This window comes from Medicago truncatula, chromosome 5 (genome assembly GCF_003473485.1).
Source record: "Medicago truncatula cultivar Jemalong A17 chromosome 5, MtrunA17r5.0-ANR, whole genome shotgun sequence".
In the NCBI taxonomy this organism is placed as follows: Eukaryota; Viridiplantae; Streptophyta; class Magnoliopsida; order Fabales; family Fabaceae; genus Medicago; species Medicago truncatula.
The window spans coordinates 7,257,728-7,284,256 of NC_053046.1; the positions used below are offsets into that span (position 1 = coordinate 7,257,728).

Below are 26,529 nucleotides of genomic sequence, written 5' to 3' on the forward strand. Positions count from 1 at the left end.
TTCAACATATTATTGTAGTATGCTAGACTAACAAATTTTGTTTATGGTTACTACCTAAATTTAGGTAACTATTACAACATGAGGTTAAGATTTGGAAGTTGCTAAATTTTCCAATTATTTCTTAAAACAACTTTAACAGACTTGAAGAAAATTTGTATATATAATCACTTCCATATACCTCTACCTCTACAATATAAACCAAAAAAACATTTCCACTTCTTATCTCTTTTTTTTCATTCATTCGAAGTTTGTCAAGAATATTTAACTACATCATGGTATCGAAGGGTCCCACTTTCATCCTATGGCATTTTGTTCTGGCCGTTGTGATTACCATATTTTTCACTTCAAAATTTAGTTTTGCCAAACAAACCAAGTTAATGGGATTGAAAATGAACATGATTGATCGATGTTGGAGACCAAATCCTGAATGGAGAAAACATAGACAACAACTAGCGACTTGCTCGGTAGGCTATGCTGGAAAGATGACAAACAACATTGGTAAGGGTATCATCCAATATAAAGTTACTGACCCAAATGATGATCCTATAAATCCTCAACCTGGTACGTTGAGATATGGAGCTTCTGTAATTCAAGGTAAAGTGTGGATCACATTCAAAAAAGACATGAACATTAAACTCATCAAGTCCCTTCTCATCAGCAGTTTCACAACAATTGATGGTCGCGGAGTCAATGTGCACATTGCTGATAATGCATGCTTAATGATATTCAAGGTAATCACCAAATACAATTAATTACGCTTTAAATGAAAGTTATTAGAAAGAAAAAAATATATATTGGCAAAAAAAAATCTCTCTAAATTTAGTGATGTATTTGGAGAGGAACTTCACATTTTTCCTCTCAAAATTTATTTTGCTAATTGTAGCTATACGGAATTCTATTTCATGAATTAGTAACAAGTATTTATTTTATAGGCCACCAACATTATCATTCATAGCATTCGAATTCATCATTGCAAAGCTCAAACACCGGGGATGGTGATGGGGCCAAATGGGAAGGTGATTTCTTTGGGGCAAGTAGATGGAGATGCAATTAGACTGGTCACCGCTTCTAAAATTTGGATTGATCATAATACACTTTATGATTGTGAAGATGGTCTTCTTGATGTCACACGAGGTTCTACTAATGTGACTGTTTCCAATAACTGGTTTAGAGAACAAGATAAGGTTATGCTTCTTGGACATGATGATGGGTATGTGAGGGACATAAACATGAAGGTTACTGTCGTGTACAATCATTTTGGACCAAACTGCAACCAAAGAATGCCAAGGTAATGTATTGATGTTCATAAAGTTTTTTAATAATAAAATTTGAAGTTATACAATATAGAAAAGGAAATTTATTACACAATGTTGATTTTTTTATCGCCAAAATAACATTTCAGAATTCGTCATGGATATGCACATGTAGCCAACAATCTTTACTTAGGGTGGATGCAATATGCCATCGGTGGAAGCATGGGGCCTAGCCTCAAAAGTGAATCTAACCTCTTCATAGCTCCTAAAGTTGGGAGTAAAGAGGTAATCATATTTAGCAATGCCATTCATTTAAACTTGTTAATGACTAATGAAGATGAAGTTACCTAAAATTAATAATAAATCACACGATTGAGTTTAGATATTTGTATATATAGTTTATTTTCTTCACTTTTAATATGAAAAGAAAATGACACGGTTTTTCTAACCTTTTTTTTTCTAATTATATAATGTGTTTAGGTAACATGGAGAAAAATTGGTCATGGAAATGGAGACAAATGGGAATTTCATTCGGTAAGAGACGCTTTTGAAAATGGAGCCTCCTTTGCAATATCAAAAGGAAGTCGTGTGCCAAAGCCAAATTATAGCAAAGAACAGGGTTTTAAAGTTGTTGATGTTAAATCTGTAAGAACATTAACAAGATCTTCAGGTGCATTTCAATGTAGTAGAACCTCTATATGTTGAACAAAAAATCATATAGAATATTGATCTTGAAGCAAGGCGCATTTCAAGGTTTTGTCGAACAATACACGATTAGATCATCATATTACTCAAGAGAATAGCAACAATTGCAAGCAATAGACGACATCAAATAATTTTCAAGTGAACAAGCCGGCCCTAATTTTCTCTCTCTAGGTTTTCTCTTCCCGTTTCTTCATTGGGGGGTGGTTTTGGGTCAATTCTTAACCTGAAACCACCCCTCTTCATCTTTTTCTCTCTATTTCAATCTAAATAAGTGACTTTCACATAGATCTAGGTTTTTTTCTTTGTGATTTCATCATCTAAGTGTGGTGATTTGTTGTTCGTCGTCTTGTGCGGCGTTATTTTTTTTCCTGTCTTCTTGCGGTGTTCATTTTATTCCTATTGATAGATCGATTATACAATCAAAGATTTGAACGTCAACGTTGCAGATCCGGAGGCCATGGATATTCCGGTGACTTTAATTTTATCATATATTTTTGTAGGCATTATGCCGTTATATGCTATTAACTTGGATGCTGTGAGTTTGTTCGCAGATTCATCCTTTACGTTTTTAGCGGTGTTGAATGATGTAATCTCTCGATTTGAATGAATGAATATCATTTTATTTTTGTCAAAAAAAAATAATGATAATAATTTCTTTTCTCAAAAAAATAATAATAATAATAATTTCAAGTGTAGATCCAATGTAGACTATTTATTAAAATGATTCACGGTAGACTCGCTACCATTTTAATACCATTCTGATATTTATATTTAATACTAGTAATTATGTTTAATTAATTTACGAAAGTTTTCTTTGTAATCCACCAATCATGACGTTCTATAACCCGATTTATACTATATTGCGTAGAAAATCTGATACAAAAGTTGACTTGCAAGTTTTTATGAATGAACTTTCATGTTTTGAACAACAATTATTATTTTCAATAAAAGAATATATATTAACAGAAACTATTGGCAGCATAAAACATGCCAAGAACAAGATGGAAGTAAAACACCAAAAATAATTATACAAGGTGCCCACGACAAAGTAGTAAGTAGTAACCCAATGTTAATGAATATCCAGACCTAACAAAATGGAGAGGATGTGCACTCCAATGATGGAAATCAAAGGAAACTCCTTGAACTTACATGAAAATCATGTTGAGCAAAAATCAAATTATAAACACTTTAAAACGATAGTGAATTCAATGATGGCCTACATACTCTTATCTTCTCAAAATTTGAATCACCCTTTACAAGTTACAACACACCCACTTAATTCAACTACTCTCTAAACTCTTTAAACCTCTCTTTCCTTTATTCATAATGGAAATGTAACTTGATCTCTATATGTTTACTTCTTGCATGAGCTATGAGAATTTTAGCTAGGCTTATTGTTGATTTATTGTCCACTAAGAGTGTTGAGGTAATATTTAATCTTTTTTTTAGGGGAGGTAAAATTTACTCTTAATCATTAATTTTTTGTATTTCATAGTATATCTAATTTACGATTTTACTCTAATTGTAAATTTTATTGTGCTACAGAGGGAATAAAGCAAAGTTTGAAGAAATAAAGGTAAATGATGAGAAAATTGCTCTTTAGACCCTCCGTGATGCTTTTTACTCTACTATTTTTACTCTTTTTTCTGAAAATATCATATTGGATTATCTCAAAATAAAAAACTAAAAAAATAGAATATTAGATTATCTCAATAAAAAAAGTTGAACGAAAAATCGCATTACTATCTCAAAATAAAGGATATTGCTCACAAGTATCTTAAAACATTGTTTAAGGTACTCATAAAAAGATATTTTGTCTTGAAAATACAAATCAAACAATATAAAAGTAATAATTACTCAACTTTCAACGTAAAAGTTACTGCATTTGAATGCTTAAACAATATCCTAAAAACATTTGTTAGCATTTTTCCAAAATAAAAAAACTATAATGTTGTTAGGTATAAACAATCAAAGCTTTGGATTTAAGAGTTTGGAAGTTACCGTTTGCTACACTGCTGTTAGGTAAAAATGTATACTGTTTGCGAATCTTCAAGTAACCATTTTCCACATTGATTGAATCTCCAGTAACCTTCTAAGTTGAACTTGAAATGAAGTTGCTTAAAACTCAAATATTCCAGCAGTGAAAGAAACAAGCACAACTAAAATAGATAGTAACACCTATCGCTGTTACTTTTAGTTGAAAAAAGGAACTATTAGCTCCCACCCAACAAATCATTCATTGAAAATACTACAAAATATGAAATGGATAGCAGAAAATATAGTTTTTTTTTTTTTAAATGAAATAGTAAAAAAAGAAATGGCAAATAATGAGATTTGTTTATAAAAAAAAGTTTAAACGAGTTGGTTTAGAAGTTCCAGAAGAAACCTCAAGACTCAAGTAAAACTTATAAAGATAAACGAGTTTCACATATTGACAGTGAGATTCGAGCTCAGACGTTTGTGAGATATGAGCTATATCCTTAACAATCTGACAATCTACTTTGATAAAGAGATATTTTCAAGATTTCACATTTGCTACCTAAATTTTTTTATTTTTTAATAATCCTCCTAATAACTTTGTAGGTCTCTTCTTTAAAAAAAAAAAAAAAAAAAAAAAAAACTTTGTAGGCCTCATTAAGTTCTAACCATAATTTTTGGGAATTTGTTTATCTCCATGGGCACATCACTTTCTTTTTTTAATTTTTTGTCTATTGGCCATTATGTTCCACATCTACCTTCATATGCATTATATAATACTATTATTATTGCTTCCTCCATACTCCAACTCCATGTGCTTCTTGCTCTATTTTTTTTTTCTTTATCTCCTCTAATGGTCATGCATCTTATTCCTCTATAATAATAATAACAATAATAATAATAATAATTGACTATATGATGTAAACCATTATAAGATAAATTGTATACTAAATCACTTTGATATCCATGATGGACTACGTTTGAAAATTAGTCAAAATTCTACCACGACTTGTGGTATCCGAAAAAGATAGAAAATCGTGTTATTACTAGTCCGAATGAATGAGATATTCTGAGTAAAAAACTTGAGTGAGACAATATGACTTGATTATAACCAATTAAGAATAAATTAAAACGAATGAGTTTCTCAAAATTCAACACATAAATTTTCCTTTTATTTTTGTCGAACAATACACGATTAGATCTTCATATCACTCATGAGAATATATCAGCAGTCCCAGGTTTCTTCTTTCAATAGACTACATCGATGATGTTGGTACTTTGAATAATTTTCAATTGTCGGTCCAATGTAGACTATTTATTAAAATGATTCACAGCATTTTCAAGAGTTTGGGTTTGAACGTTGTTTCGTGACCAAAGTCATCCATTAGGGGATGCAAACAGCTTTACGTACCGAATTGGGCCTCCTAAATTTTTGATATGGAATACTCGCTATTGACATAAATAATTTACTAAAAAGTCTCCAGCGGTAGTTAACTACTGTTGGAAGAACCGTCGGCGGTTAACTGCCGCTGGACTCAGCGGTTGTTAACTGCCGTTATGTTTTGTATCATAAGAACCCAAAAACCTCCAGTTTCTGGTTACAGCAACTCATTCAAAACTTGTAAAATATAACCAAAAATCACCCAAACTTCAATTTGCTCGAAAATCATCCAAATTTCATCAATTAATTCACAAGTAAGTATCTTTCTTCTTATTTACATGCAATGTAGGTTGCTTAGGGTGTTAGTTTTCATAATTTTAGCAAAACTTTAGTGTTTAGGTTAGGTTTAAAAATTGCAAATTATGTTAGAATTTGATGTTATAATGTTTGGTTTTTGCTGGCATTGTTGTTTAAAGTAGGTTTAGGTACAATGTAGTTGAATTAACACTAATTGTGCTAGTATTTTGAAATGCACTTAAGGTGTTTGATGAAATGTCTAAGTGAAATAATCTTGCTTTTTTTGTGATTTTTTTGAAATGCACTTAAGGTGTTTGATTTTTTTTGTGATATGTTGCATGTTACTTGTCTTAGGTTCAATATCTTAGGTTCAATGGCTTGGATTTCTATGATATAATGTTTAGATAATTTTTATGCCCTCTTTTAATTTGTTTTTGTACAGATATGGCTGGAGACGAGGATACGCGGGAGCAGCGTATTAGAGAGGGTAGGGTGCGCAAAGGTAAACCTGCTATGACAAATAGCGCTCGAAAGGAGATGGAGGTTGAACACCCATATGTTCCAAAGATCCGGAGACGTAGGGACTTGAGGATAGGTGGAGGAGATGGGTCGGGTTCACATTCACAGATGGATTACTCATCCCAGGTGGTTGATCCGACACCGACGCATGATGAGGCTGTGTATGAGGAGGGTTTTGTTGGATATGATCGGATGGAGGAGGATAGAATGTTTTATCAGCAGCAGGACGAGGCAGAGGATGAGGAGGTGGCAAGTGATGAGGAGGTGCCAGAGGATGTTGTGACGGATTATCTTAAGGTAGAGAATGTTGTTTATGAGAGTGAGCCTAAGCCTGAGACTCAGCGACGACGTCGTCGTATTCCGCCGATACCGGCATATCCTGTTGGAGAGCCTCCCTATCCTGGAGGACCTGAGACCACGTCACTGTTGTCCGACTACGCGAGGCATGTGGCGAACCCTCTTTGGGTGAACCATCATAATGTAAGTGTTTAAATTGTTTAAAATTCTTTAAATGCTTTAAAGTGATTATTTAAAAGAATGTAGCGTAAATGTTTTAATTATTTAAAAAAATGTAGCGTAAGTGTTTTAATTATTTAATAGTATATAGCGTAAGTGTTTTAATTATTTAAAATAATGTAGCGTTAGTGTTTTAATTATATAATATTATGTAGCCTAAGTGTTTTAATTATATAATATTATGTAGCGTAAGTGTTTTAATTATTTAATATTATGTAGCGTAAGTGTTTTAATTATTTAAAAGAATGTAGCGTTGGTGTTTTAATTATATAATATTATGTAGCGAAGTGTTTTAATTATTTAAAAGAATGTAGCGTTAGTGTTTTAATTATTTAAAAGAATGTAGCGTAAGTGTTTTAATTATATAATATTATGTAGCGTAAGTGTTTTAATTATTTAAAAGAATGTAGTGTAAGTGTTTTAATTATATAATATTATGTAGCGTAAGTGTTTTAATTATTTAAAAGAATGTAGCGTTGGTGTTTTAATTATTTAAAAGAATGTAGCATAAGTGTTTTAATTATATAATATTATGTAGCGTAAGTGTTTTAATTATTTAAAAGAATGTAGCGTAAGTGTTTTAATTATTTCAAAGAATGTGGCATAATTGTTTTAATTATTTAATATTATGTAGCGTAAGTGTTTTAATTATATAAAATAGTGACAATGTCTTAATTAATTTGAATTTCAGATGTGGCATGATCAGACAGGTTACAAGTGTATAAATGCAGGGAAAAAGATGAAAGAGCTTGGTAAGTAGGAGGCGGGTTTGAGGTGGTTTTGGGAGCTTGTGGAGGGGTCTGGCCTACATGATTTGGTATACACGGGATATTCTAGTGTCACTCATGCCATGATACGTGCTATGTGCGAGAGGTGGCACACGGAGACCAATAGTTTTCATCTACCTGTGGGGGAGATGACGATCACTTTGGACGATGTGCATAATCTCCTACACATTCCTATTCACGGCCGCATGCTGGACCACGACGAGGCAATGGGTCAGGAGCATGCGATTGATTTGATGACCAGGTTGTTGTGCATGTCAGATGTTGATGCTAGGGCTGAGATTAGGAGTGAGTTTGCTGGTCATATCAGTTATCCCACACTGAAGCGGGTTTATGAAGACCACCTGACATAGGCTAGACGGCTGGAGGACCCACAGACAAGGGAGGAGTTGCAGGAGAGAGGCAAGAGGAGGGTGTGGTGTGTGAGAAGTTTCCTTCTATATCTCGTCGGTTGTGCACTGTTTACTAACAAAATGAACAGATACATCGACTTGATATATCTTGATTGTATGGCGGACTTGCAGGCGATTGGGAAGTGGTCATGGGGAGGGATGACCTTAGCTTACATGTACGATTATCTGGGTGATTCTGTTATTCTGAATAACAGAACGATGGCTGGGAGTACCACTCTTTTTATGCTAATAATTTAATATTTATCTTAATTTCTTTATGAATTTATTTTATAATTTTTATTATCATGTTATATTAGTTTTTTCCTAAGTTAGACTACATTTATTTAGGATTTTATTTAAATATTTCTATGAAGCTTTTATAATGTATTTTATTTATTTGTTGCAAGAATGGATTTTGGAGCATTTGGCAGGTCCGTACCCAAGGAAGAAAAACAAGAGTTGGAAGCCGGAGAGACCGTGTGTTGTGAGATGGCTTACTAGCAGAGGGCACACTGATGTGCACCATTACCACTTACTGCTTGATCGCTTAGAGGTGGATGACGTCAGATTTTCTACTTATGGTGATCACAGAGAGATACGCCATTTTTAGCTTATTGTCACTTACTCGGGATGGCTGATGTGCGGGAAGGAGGGGGTGTACCGTCATTTACCTGAGCGGGTGTCGCGTCATTTTTTGGAGATCAAGGCTATTTGATTAGCTTTTGACTCACTAATTTATTTCACGACTGAACATTTAATTTTTTAAGAAAAAGGGGAAAAAAGTTCAAACTACCCCTATTTGAAAAGATTTAGGGTTCGGGGGTTAGTTACATAAAGGGAAGGTATTAGCACCCCTTATGTCCGTAGTACTCTACGGGAACCTCTTGATTTTATTTAATTAATGCTATAACTTGCTTGCTTATTTTGAAAAGAAGGAATTAAAGTGGAAAAATAAAGACCTAAATATCTACATTTTTATTGTTTGGAAGGACATGGTCCTCTGCCTACGTACCCGTGAAGGATCAAAACCTCGTAGTTCGGGGTAGAAAACAACGTTTGATTGGTTTTGTGTTTTTTATTAGTTTTGAAAAAAAGTTTTAAAAGGAAAAGCCAAGTGGCAAAATAAGAATTGGTTTGTATTTTTTTTTTTAAAAGAAAATGACTTAAAGTAGATTTAAAGTTGGTTGCAATTTTGATTTATGAAAGAAATAAAATAAAGACGATCACTTGATTTGGATCAAGGTTTGTTTATGAAAACGTTTTTGTGATTTTTGTTATATTTGGAATAAGATAGAACTAACGGAGCATAAAGAATAAAAGCGCGGCTACCCTAAGTTAGAAATATAAAATCTATGACTATTACATAAAAAGCCTATTTACATTCTAAGGTCTGCAATAAAAATTAAAATGCTAAAGAAATAAATAAATACGAAAAAGAATAAAAAAAATACAAGTAAAAATGGTCCAAACACACGGTGGGGGGGGGGGTGCAGTAGTAAACAGGGGTATTGCAGGAAGCAAAAAAGAATTGGGCTTAAGGAACCGAATCGGGTCATGGGTCATGGGTCGTGGGTCGAACCAGTTTGAAGGGTATATAAAGGGTGTAAACCCTAATTTCCTCATTTCTTCTCCCTCTTTCTCTCTCTTCCGCCCCCTTCTCTCTCTTGTCCTCTCTCTTCTCTCTTCTTCTCCGACGGAAAGGATGGGGTTCCGGCGGTGGTTGGCCGGCCAGTGCGGCGGCGCCACCGTGCCGGAACCCTAAACTTATATTTTTTTTACTTTTTTCTCTAAACCTACTCTATTCTTCCTTCCGGTTCCGATTTTATGTATGAAATTTTCAAAATAGGCCCGGTTCAACCTAGATCTAAAAGGGAAGAAATTTTTTATACCTTTTGATTTTGATTTGATTTGGTTTCTTTCTGGCTGGTTCTGTGATGTTGTGCGTGTGTGTCGTTGTGCGATGCCGTGTTGTTGGTGTTGCGGTTCTGTGCGATGTCGTGTGCTTCTGGCTTCTGTTGTGTGTGTGCGTTGTGTTGCGATGCCGTCCTCTGTTTTTTCGTCCTTTCTTTGTGTTGTGCAGGTCTCTATTTATAGAGTGAGGTTGAGGCTAGGGTTTGTTTAAAATCCGCAGAAATTAGGTGATTGGGATGGAATCGGATGGAGACGCGTTTGTGTTCCTGGCTTTTTGGCGGATGAGGCTTGAACTGGATTTGGATTGAGATTGAGCATACAGACTGTTTTTTTTGGATTGGAAAAAAAACGTGTTTGTGCATCTGGACCACCTTTTGGATTTTTGACACTTTTGGACTTATCTCTTAAAAAAAATGAAATAATAAAATAAAAGGAAATAATATTTACATTTTCGTTTTTTTGATAAAAATAAAAATAAAATAAAAAATGAAATTTGGATTTAATGGGAATAAAAAGAAATTAAATTAATTTTAGACTAAAGTTAAAATAAAAATTTAAAAGATGGAAATAATTTTAAAGACTGAGAGAAGAGGGCCCGACTCGGAACAAAATGAGGTATTTTAAAATACCTCCCTGCCGAATTTTTCGCTGAAACGTGAGACTGATCAGGGTTAAATGGCGCGTGTCAGTGGGATCTTGGGTCAAAAATTGGGGTATGACAGATGCCCCTATTTAAGTTTCTTCGCTCAGAGATTCGAAGGTAAAATCTTTGACTCGACGAGCCGAAGAGACTTAAATACAAAAGTGCACCAATTTTGACCTAAGATGTTTATGAATGCTCATGATTTAATTATGAATGCATGATGACAATGACAGCTCGACTGGAATGAAAAGACACTGGGATACTCAAATTCTTCGAAGAAAGGGATCCGACTTTACTGGGGAACCTGGTTTCACTGGGGAAAATGGTTGTTCCTCATCGTCTCGATATCTCGAAACAAAGTGCAATGGTTCAGGCTCCAATGTCCGTTTGTGGGCTTGGTTTTGAAAATGAAATAATAGAAAGATACAAGCTATTTGTTGGTTGAAATTGGCCACTTGTTGCAGGCTGTTCGTTGGTTGGAACTGGTCGCTGGACATAAAGATAACAGATTGACATGAGTTGTTCGTTGGTTAGAACTGGTTACTCGAAAGAAAGTAGACATAAGCTAATCGTTTGTTGGAATCGGTCGCTTGAAACATAAGTTGTTCGTTGGTTGGAACTGGTTACTCGTTATAAGGTAAAGAGATAGATACAAGCTGTTCGTTGGTTGGACTTGGTCGCTTGAAACATAAGTTGTTCGTTGGTTGGAACTGGTCACTTAAAATAAAGACACAAGCTGTTCGTTGGTTGGAACTTGGTCGCTTGAAATAAAAACACAAGCTGTTCGTTGGTTGGACTTGGTCGCTTGAAATGTTTGATTGGTGACATCTCTGGAACAGCTACGCTGGGGATGACGTTTCGGAATTTGGCATTGATTAGTGACATAACTAGCACGGCTATTTCTGGGTATGACATTTTGAAATTGAAATTGAAATAGACATTGATTAGTGACATAATTAGCACGGCTTTACGCCGGGGATGACACTTTTGAAATTGAAGTTGAAATGGAAGACGCTCATTTGTAGAAACTTGCGGCTTGACACAATGGTAAGCTTTGACTGATGCAATTATGTGTGAATTGATGTTATGCATATGTCGTGTACGCATAAACGTATGATTATGTGAAAATATTGGTGAATGCATGATTGTATGAATGTATGGATATATGAATGTACATGACACGTGAATCGATGAACCGAGACAAGACAGGTAGGGTGGGAGTCGGACCGACATTGCATTACAAACAACTCGGCAACCTTCCTTGGAGATGATATTATTGTGAGCAAAACGAGCCGTTGATGGTGTAAGAACCTGGCACTAGGTAGCCACCGATGCCTCCTGGGGGGTGAGCCCATTGTTGATGAAAGAAGTCTGGAAGAAGTCGCCATTTGTAAACCGGCACAGAGTGTCCTTCCATTGGTATGCTTCAGCAGTCATGCCTTTTGTTTTATTGAAAAATCCCTAATTTTTGCCTGGACCGCCTTTTCGGGTTTTCAGTCCACCGGGAATATTTTTTGTTTTGCCCCTAATTTTTGCCTGGACCGCCCTTTCGGGTTTTCAGTCCACCGGGACGCTCTCTGTTGCCTAAGTCGCCTTTTCAGGTTTTCAACTTAGCGAGCTTCTTTATATTATTTTTTTGTATTTTTTGACTGTGACAGCATTTTGCTCAAAGTATAGGACCTCTCCATAGTGCTTAGCCATGTTTCTCTTCCGGAGTGTAACCGTTATCGAGGCGGATGCTGATGTATACTTCACCTACTCACGAGTTCAAAGAGAATGTGTTTGTTGTTCACACTTTTCAAGAGATGTAAAAAAAAGTTTTGTATTTTGAAATTTTTTTGCTTTAAGAAGAAATTATGCAAATAGAATAAATGAGAGTTCCAAATAAATGGACACAGGCTCAAGTTTGATGAATTGAGTGGTGACCTGTCAAGGGCATGGCTCCACGGATTTTTGAAAATTTTGGAAAAATGGTAAATGTAATGGGGAGGGTACATTGAACACAGTAACCATTATTCTCCCTAACAACTTTGAATGCCCCTGTTCCGAGTCTTTGATCTGCAGATGCTTCGAGTCGGAGGTCTTTTGATAGCTGGATGCCCCAAGTGGATTGTGCTTGACCGGATGCAGTTACTTTGTCTTTTGATCCTTAACTTTTGCATAGATCGCCCTTTGGGGTTTTCAATCTATCAGGATAACCATTTTTGTTCATGTCTCTAACTTTTGCCTGGACCGCCCTTTTGGGTTTTCAGTCCACCGAGACGCTCATTTTTGCCTAAGCCGTACTTTAAGGTTTGCGACTTATCGAGCTTTATTATTTTTTTTTACAAAGTATTTCTTGACCGCACCGGCATTCATAGGAAGTGCGAGTTTGTCATCCATAGTTGGAGAAGTTATTGCACGCGATCCTTCATAGTTAGGCGTCCACTTGCCCCTGGAGTCTGATTGGAAATATAGTATCCTTTTGAGCACAAAGTCTCATTCTTGAATTTCACGGGGACGAACCTTCTTGTTGGAAGTTTGTTTTCAAACTTTTTTGACATGATTGTACAAGGTCGTCATGCATTTTAAGTTTGTTCAAGCTTGGACTTTGACATAACTCCTATTGTTGGGACTTTGATCGTGCGGGAAGCATCACCTCCCTGTTGTATACTTGAGGGAAAGAGGGGGAATGCCCCTGTTGAAATGTGTACCGAAGCACGATATCCGAGCAAAGCGAATGGTAGCACCTCGAACTAGTCTTTGTAAGTGAGTGCCATCTTCTGGATTATCTTCATGATTTTTGTTTGGTAGCTTTGATGGCTAGATGCCCCAGTAGGCGAGAGATCTTGTCATGAGTCTCTTCATTCATGTCTCTTTCAGCTTCGGATACAAGGAACTCAAAGTTGGAAGAGAGTACATGGTAAATGTGTTCAACGGGTTTATTAATGCATGATTTATTGTTGATTTTGACAAGTAAGTATAAGTTATGATTATGCAGATATTTGAGAATGATTAAAGAAAGATTTTTTGGTTTTTTGTATTACCATTTTCCAAGAAAAAGCACAAAATAAAAGCAAAGTCGGGATCAAAAACGACCTTTTTATTAATGATGACAATTTCTTAAAGTAAAAAGCCCTACACCAGTTCACTTTCATCTCGGGCGGGACGAAAGGATGTTTTTCAAACATATCACTAGAAACAAATCGAGTAGCAGGAGAAGACATAAACATCAACCCAATTGCAGTTACACACTCGGATTCAATTTCTCGAAATGCAACACATTGTCGTCGATCAGCTTCTGGACTTCAATTTCCTAGGAGAAACAGTGCTCAACGTCATGACCTTGTGCCCCTTGATGGAAGGTGCAAGAGAGATCCTGTCTCCACCTAGTCGGCAATTTCTTGGGTATTGTTGACCAATCGTCCTTCTCGGACTCCTTCTTCCAATTGTACACCCATACCAACCATCTCAGCAAAGTTCTTGGGCGTGCTTCCGACCATCTTCTTGTAGTAGAACTGATTGAGAGTTTTTAAGAAGAGCTTGGTCATTTCTTTCTCTTCTACACGCGGGCTGACTTGGGCAGCGGTATCCCTCCATCGCTGGGCATACTCCTTGAACGTTTCCTTGCTCTCTTGAGTCATAGCCTGAAGATCACTTCGGTCCGGCGCCATATCCATGTTATAACTGTATTGCTCCACAAAAGCTTCACATAGATCACGAAAAGTTTGGATTCTCGTTTTCTCTAGATTCGTGTACCATTTTGAGGCGGGACCAGCCAGACTTTCTTGAAAGTAGCAAATGAGGACCTGGTCGTCTTGAGCATATGCATACATCCTTCTTACGTACATTTTCAAATGTTCCTCGGGGCAGGAGTTCCCTTTATACTTCTCAAAATCTGGGATCTTGAACTTGTGAAGTATCTGGACATTCGGCACCAAACAGAGATCATAAGCGGTCTTTCCAAATTTTTCTTTCCCACGGAGAGCCCTCATTTCTCGATGCATTTCATCATATTTTTCCCGCAAGTCATTCATTCTATCATCGGGCTCCATGTTCCCTGAATGGAAGATGGGTTCTTCATTTTGTGGAATGGTATGCATCATAGGTGTTGAATAAGTCATGACAACTGGAGGAGCTCTTACAGGAAGCGGAGGAACATGAGCTGCATATTGATGAGTAGGCATCTGAGTTTCAGAAGCAATAGGGCGGAATACTTCATTGAGACAAATAGGGACACTCCAAGGACGATCTTCTGGCCTAGAATTTGGGGAAGTACTGACAGGTATCGTCCATTCAGGAAAAATAGAGACAGTTGCTTCGGCTTGAGTGCTGATAGGAGGAGGAGGAGGTGGTGGTTGATTATGTGCAGCCGTCAATGCTTTCATCAATTCAGTCATTTCATCCATCTTAGTTCGCATGACTGCCACCTCCTCACGGAGCAATTGATTTTCTTGTTTGAGAAACTTCATCCTTTCTTCATGATTGTTCGAGTGTTGTAAATGCGAGTGAGTTTCAGACGAGGATGCCATGACTCTTTGAGATGGACTGACCTTTAGTAGAAAAGACACAGTGTAAGACTCTGACTTGAAATTATGAATGCAAAATGATGCATGATATGCTTATGCAAAAATAGACACTTTTTGAAGGACTTGTCAAAGTAATTGTAAACTTGATAAGGAACAATATTTTATTTGAAAATTGTGAAGATGTTGCAATTGGTTCCCTATTCGAAAGTAAGGAAAAAGTTCTTAACAAAAGTTAAAACTTAGTTAAGATTTTTGAAGTTGTATTTCTTGGTGTTCCTTCTTACAAGGTCCATATCTTTGATGTTTACAAGAACTTATCTAAGTCCTTCGATATTAATGAGAGAAAAAAAGTTTTTATGAATGAATGCGTGTATGCATGATTACGCTACGCAAACGGTGAAAACATGGTGATGTTAAGTCCACAATGTTGGAGTCAAGGGTAAAAATGCCAGTTGGTAGGGACTATGGTTTCAGATGTACCTGTATCACGGGTTCTACCAAGTTCCCAAAGTCATTAACCACTTCCGAATATTATCGGGTTACAAGACTACTCTTGATCCAATAAGATTCGTATGAAAGTTTCGTTTGAGTGTAGTATCGCGTATCAACTAATTCAAGACTACTCTTGATTAGCCACCGCACTACGTCCTAAAAGGCCAAGATGGGTTTAAGGTAACTAAAGGTCCTCAACTTTGACGGTCACTTGAAAATACGATGCCAACACGACTACTCATGTCAACATAAAATTACTTCCAAGATCCCTCCATTGAGTGGGGTTGTACCACATGAACCCAAACACGAGACTTGACTCTCGGAAAGGCACTTTGGTTATACCACCGTCCTATCTTATGTTTCTCTCAAGCCCGGGTGTAGGACTTATCTCACCACTCATGTTTAAGAGAAAAGAGGAGAAAGAAAAGAGAAGATATGTACAACTATTTCCATCTTTTTGTTTTTTTGTTTTTTTTGTTTTAAGCAAGTTATAGCATAGAGAATTAAATAAGGCCAAGTTAGGCTCAACCCTCTTTAGGGGGGTATCCCCAGTGAAGTCGCCATTTCTGTCGCGTCATTTTTTGGAGATCAAGGCTATTTGATTAGCTTTTGACTCACTAATTTATTTCACGACTGAACATTTAATTTTTTAAGAAAAAGGGGAAAAAAGTTCAAACTACCCCTATTTGAAAAGATTTAGGGTTCGGGGGTTAGTTACATAAAGGGAAGGTATTAGCACCCCTTATGTCCGTAGTACTCTACGGGAACCTCTTGATTTTATTTAATTAATGCTATAACTTGCTTGCTTATTTTGAAAAGAAGGAATTAAAGTGGAAAAATAAAGACCTAAATATCTACATTTTTATTGTTTGGAAGGACATGGTCCTCTGCCTACGTACCCGTGAAGGATCAAAACCTCGTAGTTCGGGGTAGAAAACAACGTTTGATTGGTTTTGTGTTTTTTATTAGTTTTGAAAAAAAGTTTTAAAAGGAAAAGCCAAGTGGCAAAATAAGAATTGGTTTGTATTTTTTTTTTTAAAAGAAAATGACTTAAAGTAGATTTAAAGTTGGTTGCAATTTTGATTTATGAAAGAAATAAAATAAAGACGATCACTTGATTTGGATCAAGGTTTGTTTATGAAAACGTTTTTGTGATTTTTGTTATATTTGGAATAAGATAGAACTAACGGAGCAAAAAGAATAAAAGCGCGGCTACCCTAAGTTAGAAATATAAAATCTATGACTATTACATAAAAAGCCTATTTACATTCTAAGGTCTGCAATAAAAATTAAAATGCTAAAGAAATAAATAAATACGAAAAAGAATAAAAAAAATACAAGTAAAAATGGTCCAAACACACGGTGGGGGGGGGGTGCAGTAGTAAACAGGGGTATTGCAGGAAGCAAAAAAGAATTGGGCTTAAGGAACCGAATCGGGTCATGGGTCATGGGTCGTGGGTCGAACCAGTTTGAAGGGTATATAAAGGGTGTAAACCCTAATTTCCTCATTTCTTCTCCCTCTTTCTCTCTCTTCCGTCCCCTTCTCTCTCTTGTCCTCTCTCTTCTCTCTTCTTCTCCGACGGAAAGGATGGGGTTCCGGCGGTGGTTGGCCGGCCAGTGCGGCGGCGCCACCGTGCCGGAACCCTAAACTTATATTTTTTTTACTTTTTTTCTCTAAACCTACTCTATTCTTCCTTCCGGTTCCGATTTTATGTATGAAATTTTCAAAATAGGCCCGGTTCCACCTAGATCTAAAAGGGAAGAAATTTTTTATACCTTTTGATTTTGATTTGATTTGGTTTCTTTCTGGCTGGTTCTGTGATGTTGTGTGTGTGTGTCGTTGTGCGATGCCGTGTTGTTGGTGTTGCGGTTCTGTGCGATGTCGTGTGCTTCTGGCTTCTGTTGTGTGTGTGCGTTGTGTTGCGATGCCGTCCTCTGTTTTTTCGTCCTTTCTTTGTGTTGTGCAGGTCTCTATTTATAGAGTGAGGTTGAGGCTAGGGTTTGTTTAAAATCCGCAGAAATTAGGTGATTGGGATGGAATCGGATGGAGACGCGTTTGTGTTCCTGGCTTTTTGGCGGATGAGGCTTGAACTGGATTTGGATTGAGATTGAGCATACAGACTGTTTTTTTTGGATTGGAAAAAAAACGTGTTTGTGCATCTGGACCACCTTTTGGATTTTTGACACTTTTGGACTTATCTCTTAAAAAAAATGAAATAATAAAATAAAAGGAAATAATATTTACATTTTCGTTTTTTTGATAAAAATAAAAATAAAATAAAAAATGAAATTTGGATTTAATGGGAATAAAAGAAATTAAATTAATTTTAGACTAAAGTTAAAATAAAAATTTAAAAGATGGAAATAATTTTAAAGACTGAGAGAAGAGGGCCCGACTCGGAACAAAATGAGGTATTTTAAAATACCTCCCTGCCGAATTTTTCGCTGAAACGTGAGACTGATCAGGGTTAAATGGCGCGTGTCAGTGGGATCTTGGGTCAAAAATTGGGGTATGACAGCGGGTAAAGAGGCAGCTTTTCTATGTACAGGATGTTCCCAGACATTTGTCATCTGTCGCTCAGATGCCTACGCATTTGCTGACCACCGTGCTGCAAAACGCTCAAGCGTGGTTCTTCACTGCTTGGGGAGATGCGTGTGAGAGACCTTGGCATCATGCGCCTGGCTACATGCTTGGTATGCCAAAGTCTCTCACCCTCGTATTCGCCCACCTGATGAAGGATCTCCTCCCAGGCCGGCGAACGTGGAGCAGATCATAGAGGAGGAGCATGCCAGAGAGATGCCTAACACACCGACGATCATCCGAGATGTGGTGCATATAGCTGACGATATTGTGGTCAGGCAAGCCAAGATGACTAAAGAGGATATTGTCCAGGAGGTGATGCGGATAGCCGGTACTGGTCGCCCTTCCCTTACGTATCAGATTACCAGGCGGCGCAGGGGGGCCGAGGCATGCTAGGCAGCAGGGTTGATTATGATAAGGCTTTTTTTTATGTACTTTTTGACTTGATCATGGTGATGTATAATTATGACATGTTCCGTACATTTTTTTATTTCTATGACATTTTCCGACATACCTTTTATATTATTTCTTGCGTTTTAATTTTATCTGTGAAATATTATTTTGTACGTTTTATATTCTTTACTTTAATTTGCAATTGGATGCAAAAACAGGACAAATTTCCTGGAAAAACTGCACTGGTCTTGTTTACTGGTGTGAACGGCAGTTAACTGCCGCTGGTGCCAGCGGTTGTTAACTGTCGGCGTCTCATGGAAAGCAATTTTCATATATTTTTTCATAGATTTACTTGTGTCAAAAGGAAGTTTTCATTGTCAGAAAAGCAATTTTCATATATTTTTTCATAGATTTGAGTTCTAAATTAAATGTCTTCAATACTCTCTTCGCCTTTAAAAACGCAATATGACTTCTTCTTTTTTTAAAACACTTGTAACTTTTGGCCTACAATTATCATGTAACATAGCAAAGCTCTAATTATAATTTTTTTTCTTTTTAAAAAAAAAATTGTTTTTTATTATTAAGGGTCTATCTTTACTATTAAAGTCGGAGCCTCCAATTTCATAAAAACAGCCATGTTTGAGACCCTTTTCTAAGTTGTTTGTTCCTTTCTTTTTGGATGAAGTTGTTTGTATCAATTTGTCACTCAATACTGATAAAAGGCTTGATTAAACATATGGGTAGGGTGATAAACAACATCGAGTGCTCAATCACATTCAACCCTTACACAACGATAAATAATAGTGATTCATTTCAAAGCGTTGTTTATGCATCAATATTTCAGAATAACATCACGATAACTCCTTTTAATACCATTACTATATTTATATTTAATAATATTTAATTTACAAAAGTTTGCTTAGTATAATCCATCATTCTCTTGGTTAGAATATTCCGCTTGAGTCCCCGTGAGCATAGCTCAGCTGATAGGGATATGCATTATTATATGCAGTGTCGGAAGTTTGAATCCCAAACACTTCACTTATTTACCTTTTTCACTTTAAAAATTATGAATTCTAGCCATTAGACAACTTAACAAAAAGAAAAAGAATATCCCGCTTGAATTTTAGTTCTGCAATGAATTACCGATATCCTTCCTTTACTCATAATGGAAATGTAACTTGATCTCTATATATATGTTTACTTCTCACATGAGCTATAAGATTTTTAGCTAGGCTTATTGTTGATTTAGTTTCTACTAAGAGTGTGACTATATCATTTAATACGTTTTACGAAGTAAATTATATATCTTATTTTTTAAATTCAAAAAAATCTATATCATATAATCATTATTATTTTTGCTAGATAATCATAATAATGAATTTCCTTTGATAAAATAAAATCATACTTACATGCTTGTACTGCTTGTTTTGGTCCACCTGACCTGAAACGTTTTAATAAATTTGACTTATTGAAAAATATGACAAAAGAAAATGATACTAGTAAGTGGATGTTGGAGGATGCATGTCTTATCAACGACGAATTAATGAGAACGTACATTCTGACATTGATTACTCAAATATGAAATATCTGCATTCAAAGTTCAGACTGTAGCTACTTGTACACCACATTTTTTGTTTTTCATTCATTCATTCAAACCTTGACTCATATGCATGCTTCTATATTTTCCAAGACATTTCACCGTGTGTATAGGTTTTAGCAGAAGCATTGGTTGTTTATTCCAAAGTTGAATATATTATCGTGGGAAATAAACTTCTTGGGTAAAAAAAAAGTTAAGACACAGTCCTATTCAAATTAGCAACGAAATTATGGATTACTAAAAAGAAGACATAAGGATCATTATCATTATGATAAAATCTCCAAAAGTAATGTTTGGCTTTGGCCAGACAACAGAAACATCATGACTTAAAGCATCACTTTGACATATTCACATACTATCCTTTTCATACCAATCCATAACATACCTGCCTATGAGCCTATAATAAACCCAAGGTCACCGACGCACCACAGTTCCTGGCTACCACTTAATTAATTCCATAATGAAAAAGAAGAAAGGGAAAAAAAAAACTATTCCATTCACCACAATTGTGCTCACAATTCACCACCGGACTCAATTCAGACATAATTCATTTACAATTAGAATTCATTAAGCAAGATGCTGATACTTCTTTTTTCTTTTTGTATTTTTTTAAATGGCTTAAATGTTATTTTGGTCCCTTAACTATTTAATTGGTATCACTTTGGTTCCTTAACTAAAAAAAAGATTGTTTGAGGATTTTAAGTTTTTTTTTAGTCTCGTTTTGGTCCCTTCTGTTAGATTTCCGTTAGTTTTAATAAAAAACGTTAAGTGTGGACACGTGTCACCTTGTCATTGGCTCTGAGATTATTTTTTTTTACAAAAAAAAAAATATATTTAAAAAAAAAAAAAAAACTCAGAGCCAATGACAATGTGACACGTGTCCAGGAGTTAACTTTTTTTTAAAACCCTAACGGAAACCTAACAGAAGGGACCAAAACGAGACTAAAAAAAACTTAAAATCCTCAAACAATCTTTTTTTTAGTTAAGGAACCAAAGCGATACCAATTAAATAGTTAAGGGACCAAAAGAACATTTAAGCCTTTTTAAATTGAAGTATAATAAACATATTCAAATTTACCCAAGATCGTTTAGAAGGGATGATATAAGTCTCTTCTAACTTAAGCAAGGTTCTATGTTTGAATCTAATTTTGAGCATGCAGCAACATATATAACAAACTTTCATTATTATACTTCTTCATGTAACAAACTTTCTCTCATTTATAATTGTGAGAATATATGGACATTGCACAGTAGAACATAAATAACAATACATGAAAATCTCTTCATTCTTAATTACCAGAAGTTGTAAACTCACAATTACTCACTTCACCAAGAAGGTGAAAATAGTAGTATACCACAACTTATCTACCTGACTTTACAGTAAGCCATATATAGCAAGCCAAGCCTGGAGCGACTCCAGCGCCAACTCCCCAAAGACAAGCCGCCGTATTACACGTGCATATTTGGTGTCACAGTAAATTTTACCATAAATCTACTGTAAAACTAAATCCACCAACCAAAAACATTGATTTTTTTTTTACATGGAGATAAAAAGATAAAATAAACTGTAAATTCTGATACAGGCTTAGGTCTCAAGAGCAAATGGAGTTTCAAGAAGGTCATATGGGGCCCACAAAGCATCCAACGGACAAGGACGATTAGCATCAAGCCTGGCCCACGGTTTACCCTTCCCACTCCAATGAAGTAAACTCACCGGGCCCGGATGCAAATCCCGACAAAGCCCATGGAAATTATCACCGCCAAGCCCATGTTGATTCCACCGATGATCAACCGGAACTATTTTACCTGCGAAAACAAGCAGAAACGGCGGCAATGAACCAAGCTCATAGATCCTCATTCTCTTCTGAAGCTCCATCCATTCCGTCATCTGCGTCGTATAATCTCCGATCCGCCACCGCGCTAAATCAATCACCATAACTCCGGTGTTGAAGTAACACGCTTTCCGAGTCGCGAATGTTAACGAAAGTGAAGGATTCGACCAAAACGTAGGGGTAAAATAGTAACTGAAATTCGCGTTGCAGTATTCAGGTGCAGCTAAAACGGCTTCGTTTGTGAGATTCGTTGCAGCGAGTTTTGCGATATCATCGACAAGAATGAGATCAGAATCAAGGTAAACGATTTTGTGAACACAGTTTGGAAGAAGGTTAGAGAGGTAATTTCGCGCGTAGTTGAGAGGTGTATCGAGTGCAGAGCGTATTGAGGTTGAGATTAGACCTGAAATGGTTTCAGTGTTGAAGGGGTAGATTTGGAATTTTAAGTATGGGAATGAGTTTAAGAGGGTGGTGTTAAGGGTGACGGTGGAGGTAGTTTTCGATGCGGCGGTGATGAAGTGGAAGATGGTGTTTTCTGGACAAGAGGAGTGTTGGAGGACGGAGAGAATGGCCGCCATTGAGCCGCGGAGGTATTTTATGTCTAGTGTCATTGCAACATGGACTGCTTCGTCTGAGCAAATAAAGTCGTCTGTGTTTGTGTGTGTAGTTTGCTCGGACGAAGTTGTCCATGTTGACGTATGAATGGAGGGACAGTTAGGGGAGTTGTAGAATTTAGGTGCTTGTTTAAAGAGTTGAGTGGTGGTACAGGTGACATGTTGATAAGTTGAGAAGAGAAATAAGAGAGTTAGGAGATTGAAATGAGAAATGGTGAAGACCATGGATGTTAATGTTACCATGGCCTCTCTCTCTATATGGTTATGTGATGATTTATATTATATAGTAAGGGGATTTAATTCGAGGTTATTTGATGGATCTAGTAAGAGCATTTGAAGGGAGAAGGAATGGAGGGATTGTTGTATTTACGAGAGAGATTGCTTCTACAAGCCACTATTGATCTTTGCTTAGATTTCAAAAACAGGTAGCTGCCTCAAACTCAATGCATAAAGTCATTTAGTCAATGATATTTTGAATTTTCTCATTCAAGCATAATGTCCACACGGAAATTGATTTTTACTTTATGTATTACGTCCTTGGAGTATTTAATATACGTCCTTATATTTTGGATATTATGCCACGTATCGGTGCTTATTAATTACAGTCCTTCTTCTTCCTTTTTTTGGTAGAGACAGTACTTCTTCTACTCGTATGTCACTCTACCAAAAGAAAAAATAAAGTCTTAAAATAAGTGGTATCATTTATATTTTTTATGTTATTTTAATTATATTATTTTAATTACACCAATAAATAATTTTTTTAGGACTAATACCTCAAATTCGTCCTTGAATTTTAAAAAATCGTCCAAATTCGTCACTGAATTTTGCGAAATATCTATTTAGTCCCTGAATTTTACAGACGTCCATCAAAATGATCCCTCCGTCCAAAAGCTCCGTTAGTGGTGATGACGTGTCCCTCGCATGATGTGTTGTCTTGTACACGTGTCAACAAGGCAGCCACGTGTACAAGGACTAAATTGATGGAAATTGTAAAAATTCGAAACTTAACTTTTCAATATAATTTTTCCTGTGTTTCCAATTATACCCCTCTAAAATATTGATCGATTTAAGACTTACTGGCATAATTTGAGGACTAATTTGATGGATTTTGTTATAATTTAAGGGCTGATATGATTGATTTTATTTGCAGAGAATGAGTACAAGGAGATATGGCATGAGAGGACCAGTGATTTCAAATGACATGCATAAACAAACACCACTGAGGGGTCCTGCTCCACAAAATCCAACTGCTCCTGGAGTTATTAAAGTTCCAAATACAAAATTCGCTTCTACTCAACGCCAATACATGAAGTTTATCCCAACTCCAGGATTTCCAAAGCATTGATACTTGTTTAAATTATGCTTTTGGACTAGTTTAATTAATATTTTTTGGACTTGTTTAGTTTATGTTTTTTTGGATATGTAATCACTTAAGAACATCAAATGATTTGATGACTTGATGGCTATGTAATGTTTTTTTTTTTTTGCTATGTAGTGACTTATGAACATCAAATATATGACTTATGATGGTATGTAAATGTGTGTCTTTTTATAATCAAAGTGTCTGTCTTTTACTTTTTACTTTGTTCAGCAAATGTATGCACCAAGGATCACAGTGATATCTGTTGTGAAAATTCAAGGACCTATTTGATGTTATTTTCACTAATTTGAGGATCGAAATGATGGATATGCAAGGCAAAAGGCAAAAGGCAAAATCAGTATAATTTAAACAAAACATTCATACATCAAATAACCATTGTTAAACAAACCTTAAGCAGAGGGCAAGCATAGAAGGGCCTTCCTAGGTTATTGACAGTGTTTGTTGTTCTTACAACCAAATTATAGGACATCAACATTGAAGCTCTCTCACATCATCATTGTACATAGAGCTTGAAGATGAATACCGGTTGTTGTAGTTGTTTTTGCCCATTCGCGCACCACCCATCAATTCTGAACACCGAATCTACAAGGCAGACCACTTGATTTATGAATTTCGAATTTAATCAAAAAAATTAGGGTTCTAAGTTTTTTGAATTGGGGAAGAAATTTGACATCAATTCATGGAAGAAATTTTGAACTCTATGTAAGGAATTATAACATTAGGGTTCCAAATTTATATATTTGGGGAAGAAATAGCCCTTAATGAGGAAGAGGAGAAAGAGCCGTTACTCACAAAGAAGAGAAATAGCCGTTGTCAATTTTCTGAAAATCCATCAATTTGGTCCTTGGAAATTTTGTGTAAATCAATCAGTTTGGTCCCTACTTGCGTGGCATCTGACGTGGTAAGCTTTGTCAGAGGTTAACGTTACACGTCACCTCCGTTAACAGATCAACTTAACGGACTGACTGATTTGATTAACATTTTATAAATTCAGGGACTAATTTGATATTTCGCAAAATTCAGGGACGAAATTAGCCGATTTTTTAAAATTCAAAGACGAATTTGAGGTATTAGTCATTTTTTTAGAGACGTATACCAATAATATTACTCTACATTATTTAAGTACAAAGTTTTTTTTTGAATAATTTTGAAAGGATGTTAAGTAAAAAGTCTTTAGGCAGATTCCCCCCCCCCCCTAACTTTTTTTAAAATACAAAAGTCAGAAATCAAACCCTTAAATACTCGTTTAAGTACTACAGTACCATTTGAGTCAACTCAGTTTAGTGGAGTCAAATTACTCTTTTATACATCAATGAAGAGAATATGAATTTGGTTTTGAATTCAAATACAATGTACAATTAATAATCAGTTTAAAGAAATGACCCTACTTTTGTGTATTATTCAAGGTCAAGGTCAAATTTATACGGTACTTCCCCTTCTCATTTTTCTTATATACATCATTTGGTCAATATATATATATATATATATATATATATATATATATAAAAAGCTAAAATAAAATTTATTAAAATCGCAATGAATCTTAACCAGCACAAGGAATGCTAGGCTAGGAGTCTTAAAGTAGCAACATACAAAGGATAGATAGGGAGTCCCCAATGGAAAATTCATACACCCGTGAATCGAAGAAAAAAATCCAAAAAAACCTATAGGAAACGCAACCTAACAAAGGGCTAACTCTGAAATCAATTAATAGAAACACCAAAACCAAGCTAACAGCACGATCAACGAAACAACATAAACATATTTTGTATGTTATATGATGACAGTCTGTCATTCGCTATTTTTAGAGTCTTTTTATGATATTTTTGAGTTCACAAGCAAGAAAAACAAGAAAAAAACTGAAGAAACTGAAAAAGGGCATCGTGTCACTATTATTGAAAAATGTGTCACGATTTGGAGCTTTCAAGAAATATGCATTCGACATTGGTGAAAACGTGTCACGATGGCAAAAACGTGACACGATTATAGAAACTCTAATTTAGGTGGTTTGTTACACAAGAAGAAACGTGTCACGATTTACTTAAATCGTGCCACGATTTTAGGAGCAGCATTTGCCTATTTAAGTTGAAGACTATTCTGAAAACAAGGGTTACGAATTGGAGAGAGCTAAGTGCGATTTTGAGACCTAACGACAGCTAGGAGGGCGATTTCTTCAACCTTCTATCAGTTCATGTATGTTTTGATTCCACTATTGATTATGCTATTTGTAAACTCAATTATGAGTAGCTAAATCTCTTAGAGATTAGGTCTGAGATGATTCTTTGTAACTCTAATTGAACCATGTTGTTGTGAAACTCTATTTATTGTGAATGACAATCTAGTTTCTATTCAATTCAATTGTTCTTAATGCTTTTTATATCCTGGTCAAATATAAACATGATTTAGTGAGAATGAATGACTACTGACCATAGCTTTCTACTTAGACCTAATTGAATTGTTCTAACAAACATGGTTAGTCTATGAATGGATAATCGTTTGTTAGTGATATTGGGCTAACGTGTTTAAACCTTCAAAGATTATCAGACCACCTAAGGAATTAGGGGCTGTAGTTTGAGAAGAGGGTCCTAACTCAAGGGATTGATTAGAACTATTTTGTTAACTATCATGGAACTAGAAAATCATTCATAAGAATAGGTGCAGTATACCAATTAGGGGAACATAGATGATTCGAAAGACCTGATCTCATTTCTCTTCATATTTTCTAACCAAATCTATATTTTCAAACTAA

General features: G+C 35.7%; 2 protein-coding genes across 2 annotated transcripts; one reads left to right on the forward strand and one right to left on the reverse strand.

The window, feature by feature from the left end:
- The first annotated feature begins 392 nt into the window (after nucleotides 1–392).
- LOC11410645 (probable pectate lyase 16) lies at nucleotides 393–1,958 on the forward strand. Its single transcript, XM_024783899.1, has 4 exons — nucleotides 393–731; nucleotides 933–1,288; nucleotides 1,403–1,538; nucleotides 1,734–1,958. The coding sequence occupies exons 1-4, from the start codon at nucleotides 396–398 to the stop codon at nucleotides 1,956–1,958; spliced, it is 1,053 nt and encodes a 350-aa protein (XP_024639667.1). The 5' UTR covers nucleotides 393–395.
- A 19,186-nt stretch (nucleotides 1,959–21,144) lies between these two features.
- Nucleotides 21,145–22,914, reverse strand: LOC11416576 (probable galacturonosyltransferase-like 1). The gene has a single exon (XM_003611857.4). The coding sequence runs from the start codon at nucleotides 22,640–22,642 to the stop codon at nucleotides 21,539–21,541; it is 1,104 nt and encodes a 367-aa protein (XP_003611905.2). The 5' UTR covers nucleotides 22,643–22,914; the 3' UTR covers nucleotides 21,145–21,538.
- Between the last annotated feature and the right edge of the window lie 3,615 nt (nucleotides 22,915–26,529).

Coding starts and splice junctions, on each gene's coding strand:
- LOC11410645 (XM_024783899.1), top strand. CDS start 396: ATGATTGATCGATGTTGGAGACCAAATCCTGAATGGAGAAAACATAGA. Junction 732..932: donor CATGCTTAATGATATTCAAG/GTAATCACCAAA, acceptor TTTATTTTATAG/GCCACCAACATTATCATTCA. Junction 1,539..1,733: donor CTAAAGTTGGGAGTAAAGAG/GTAATCATATTT, acceptor TAATGTGTTTAG/GTAACATGGAGAAAAATTGG.
- LOC11416576 (XM_003611857.4), bottom strand. CDS start 22,642: ATGGTAACATTAACATCCATGGTCTTCACCATTTCTCATTTCAATCTC.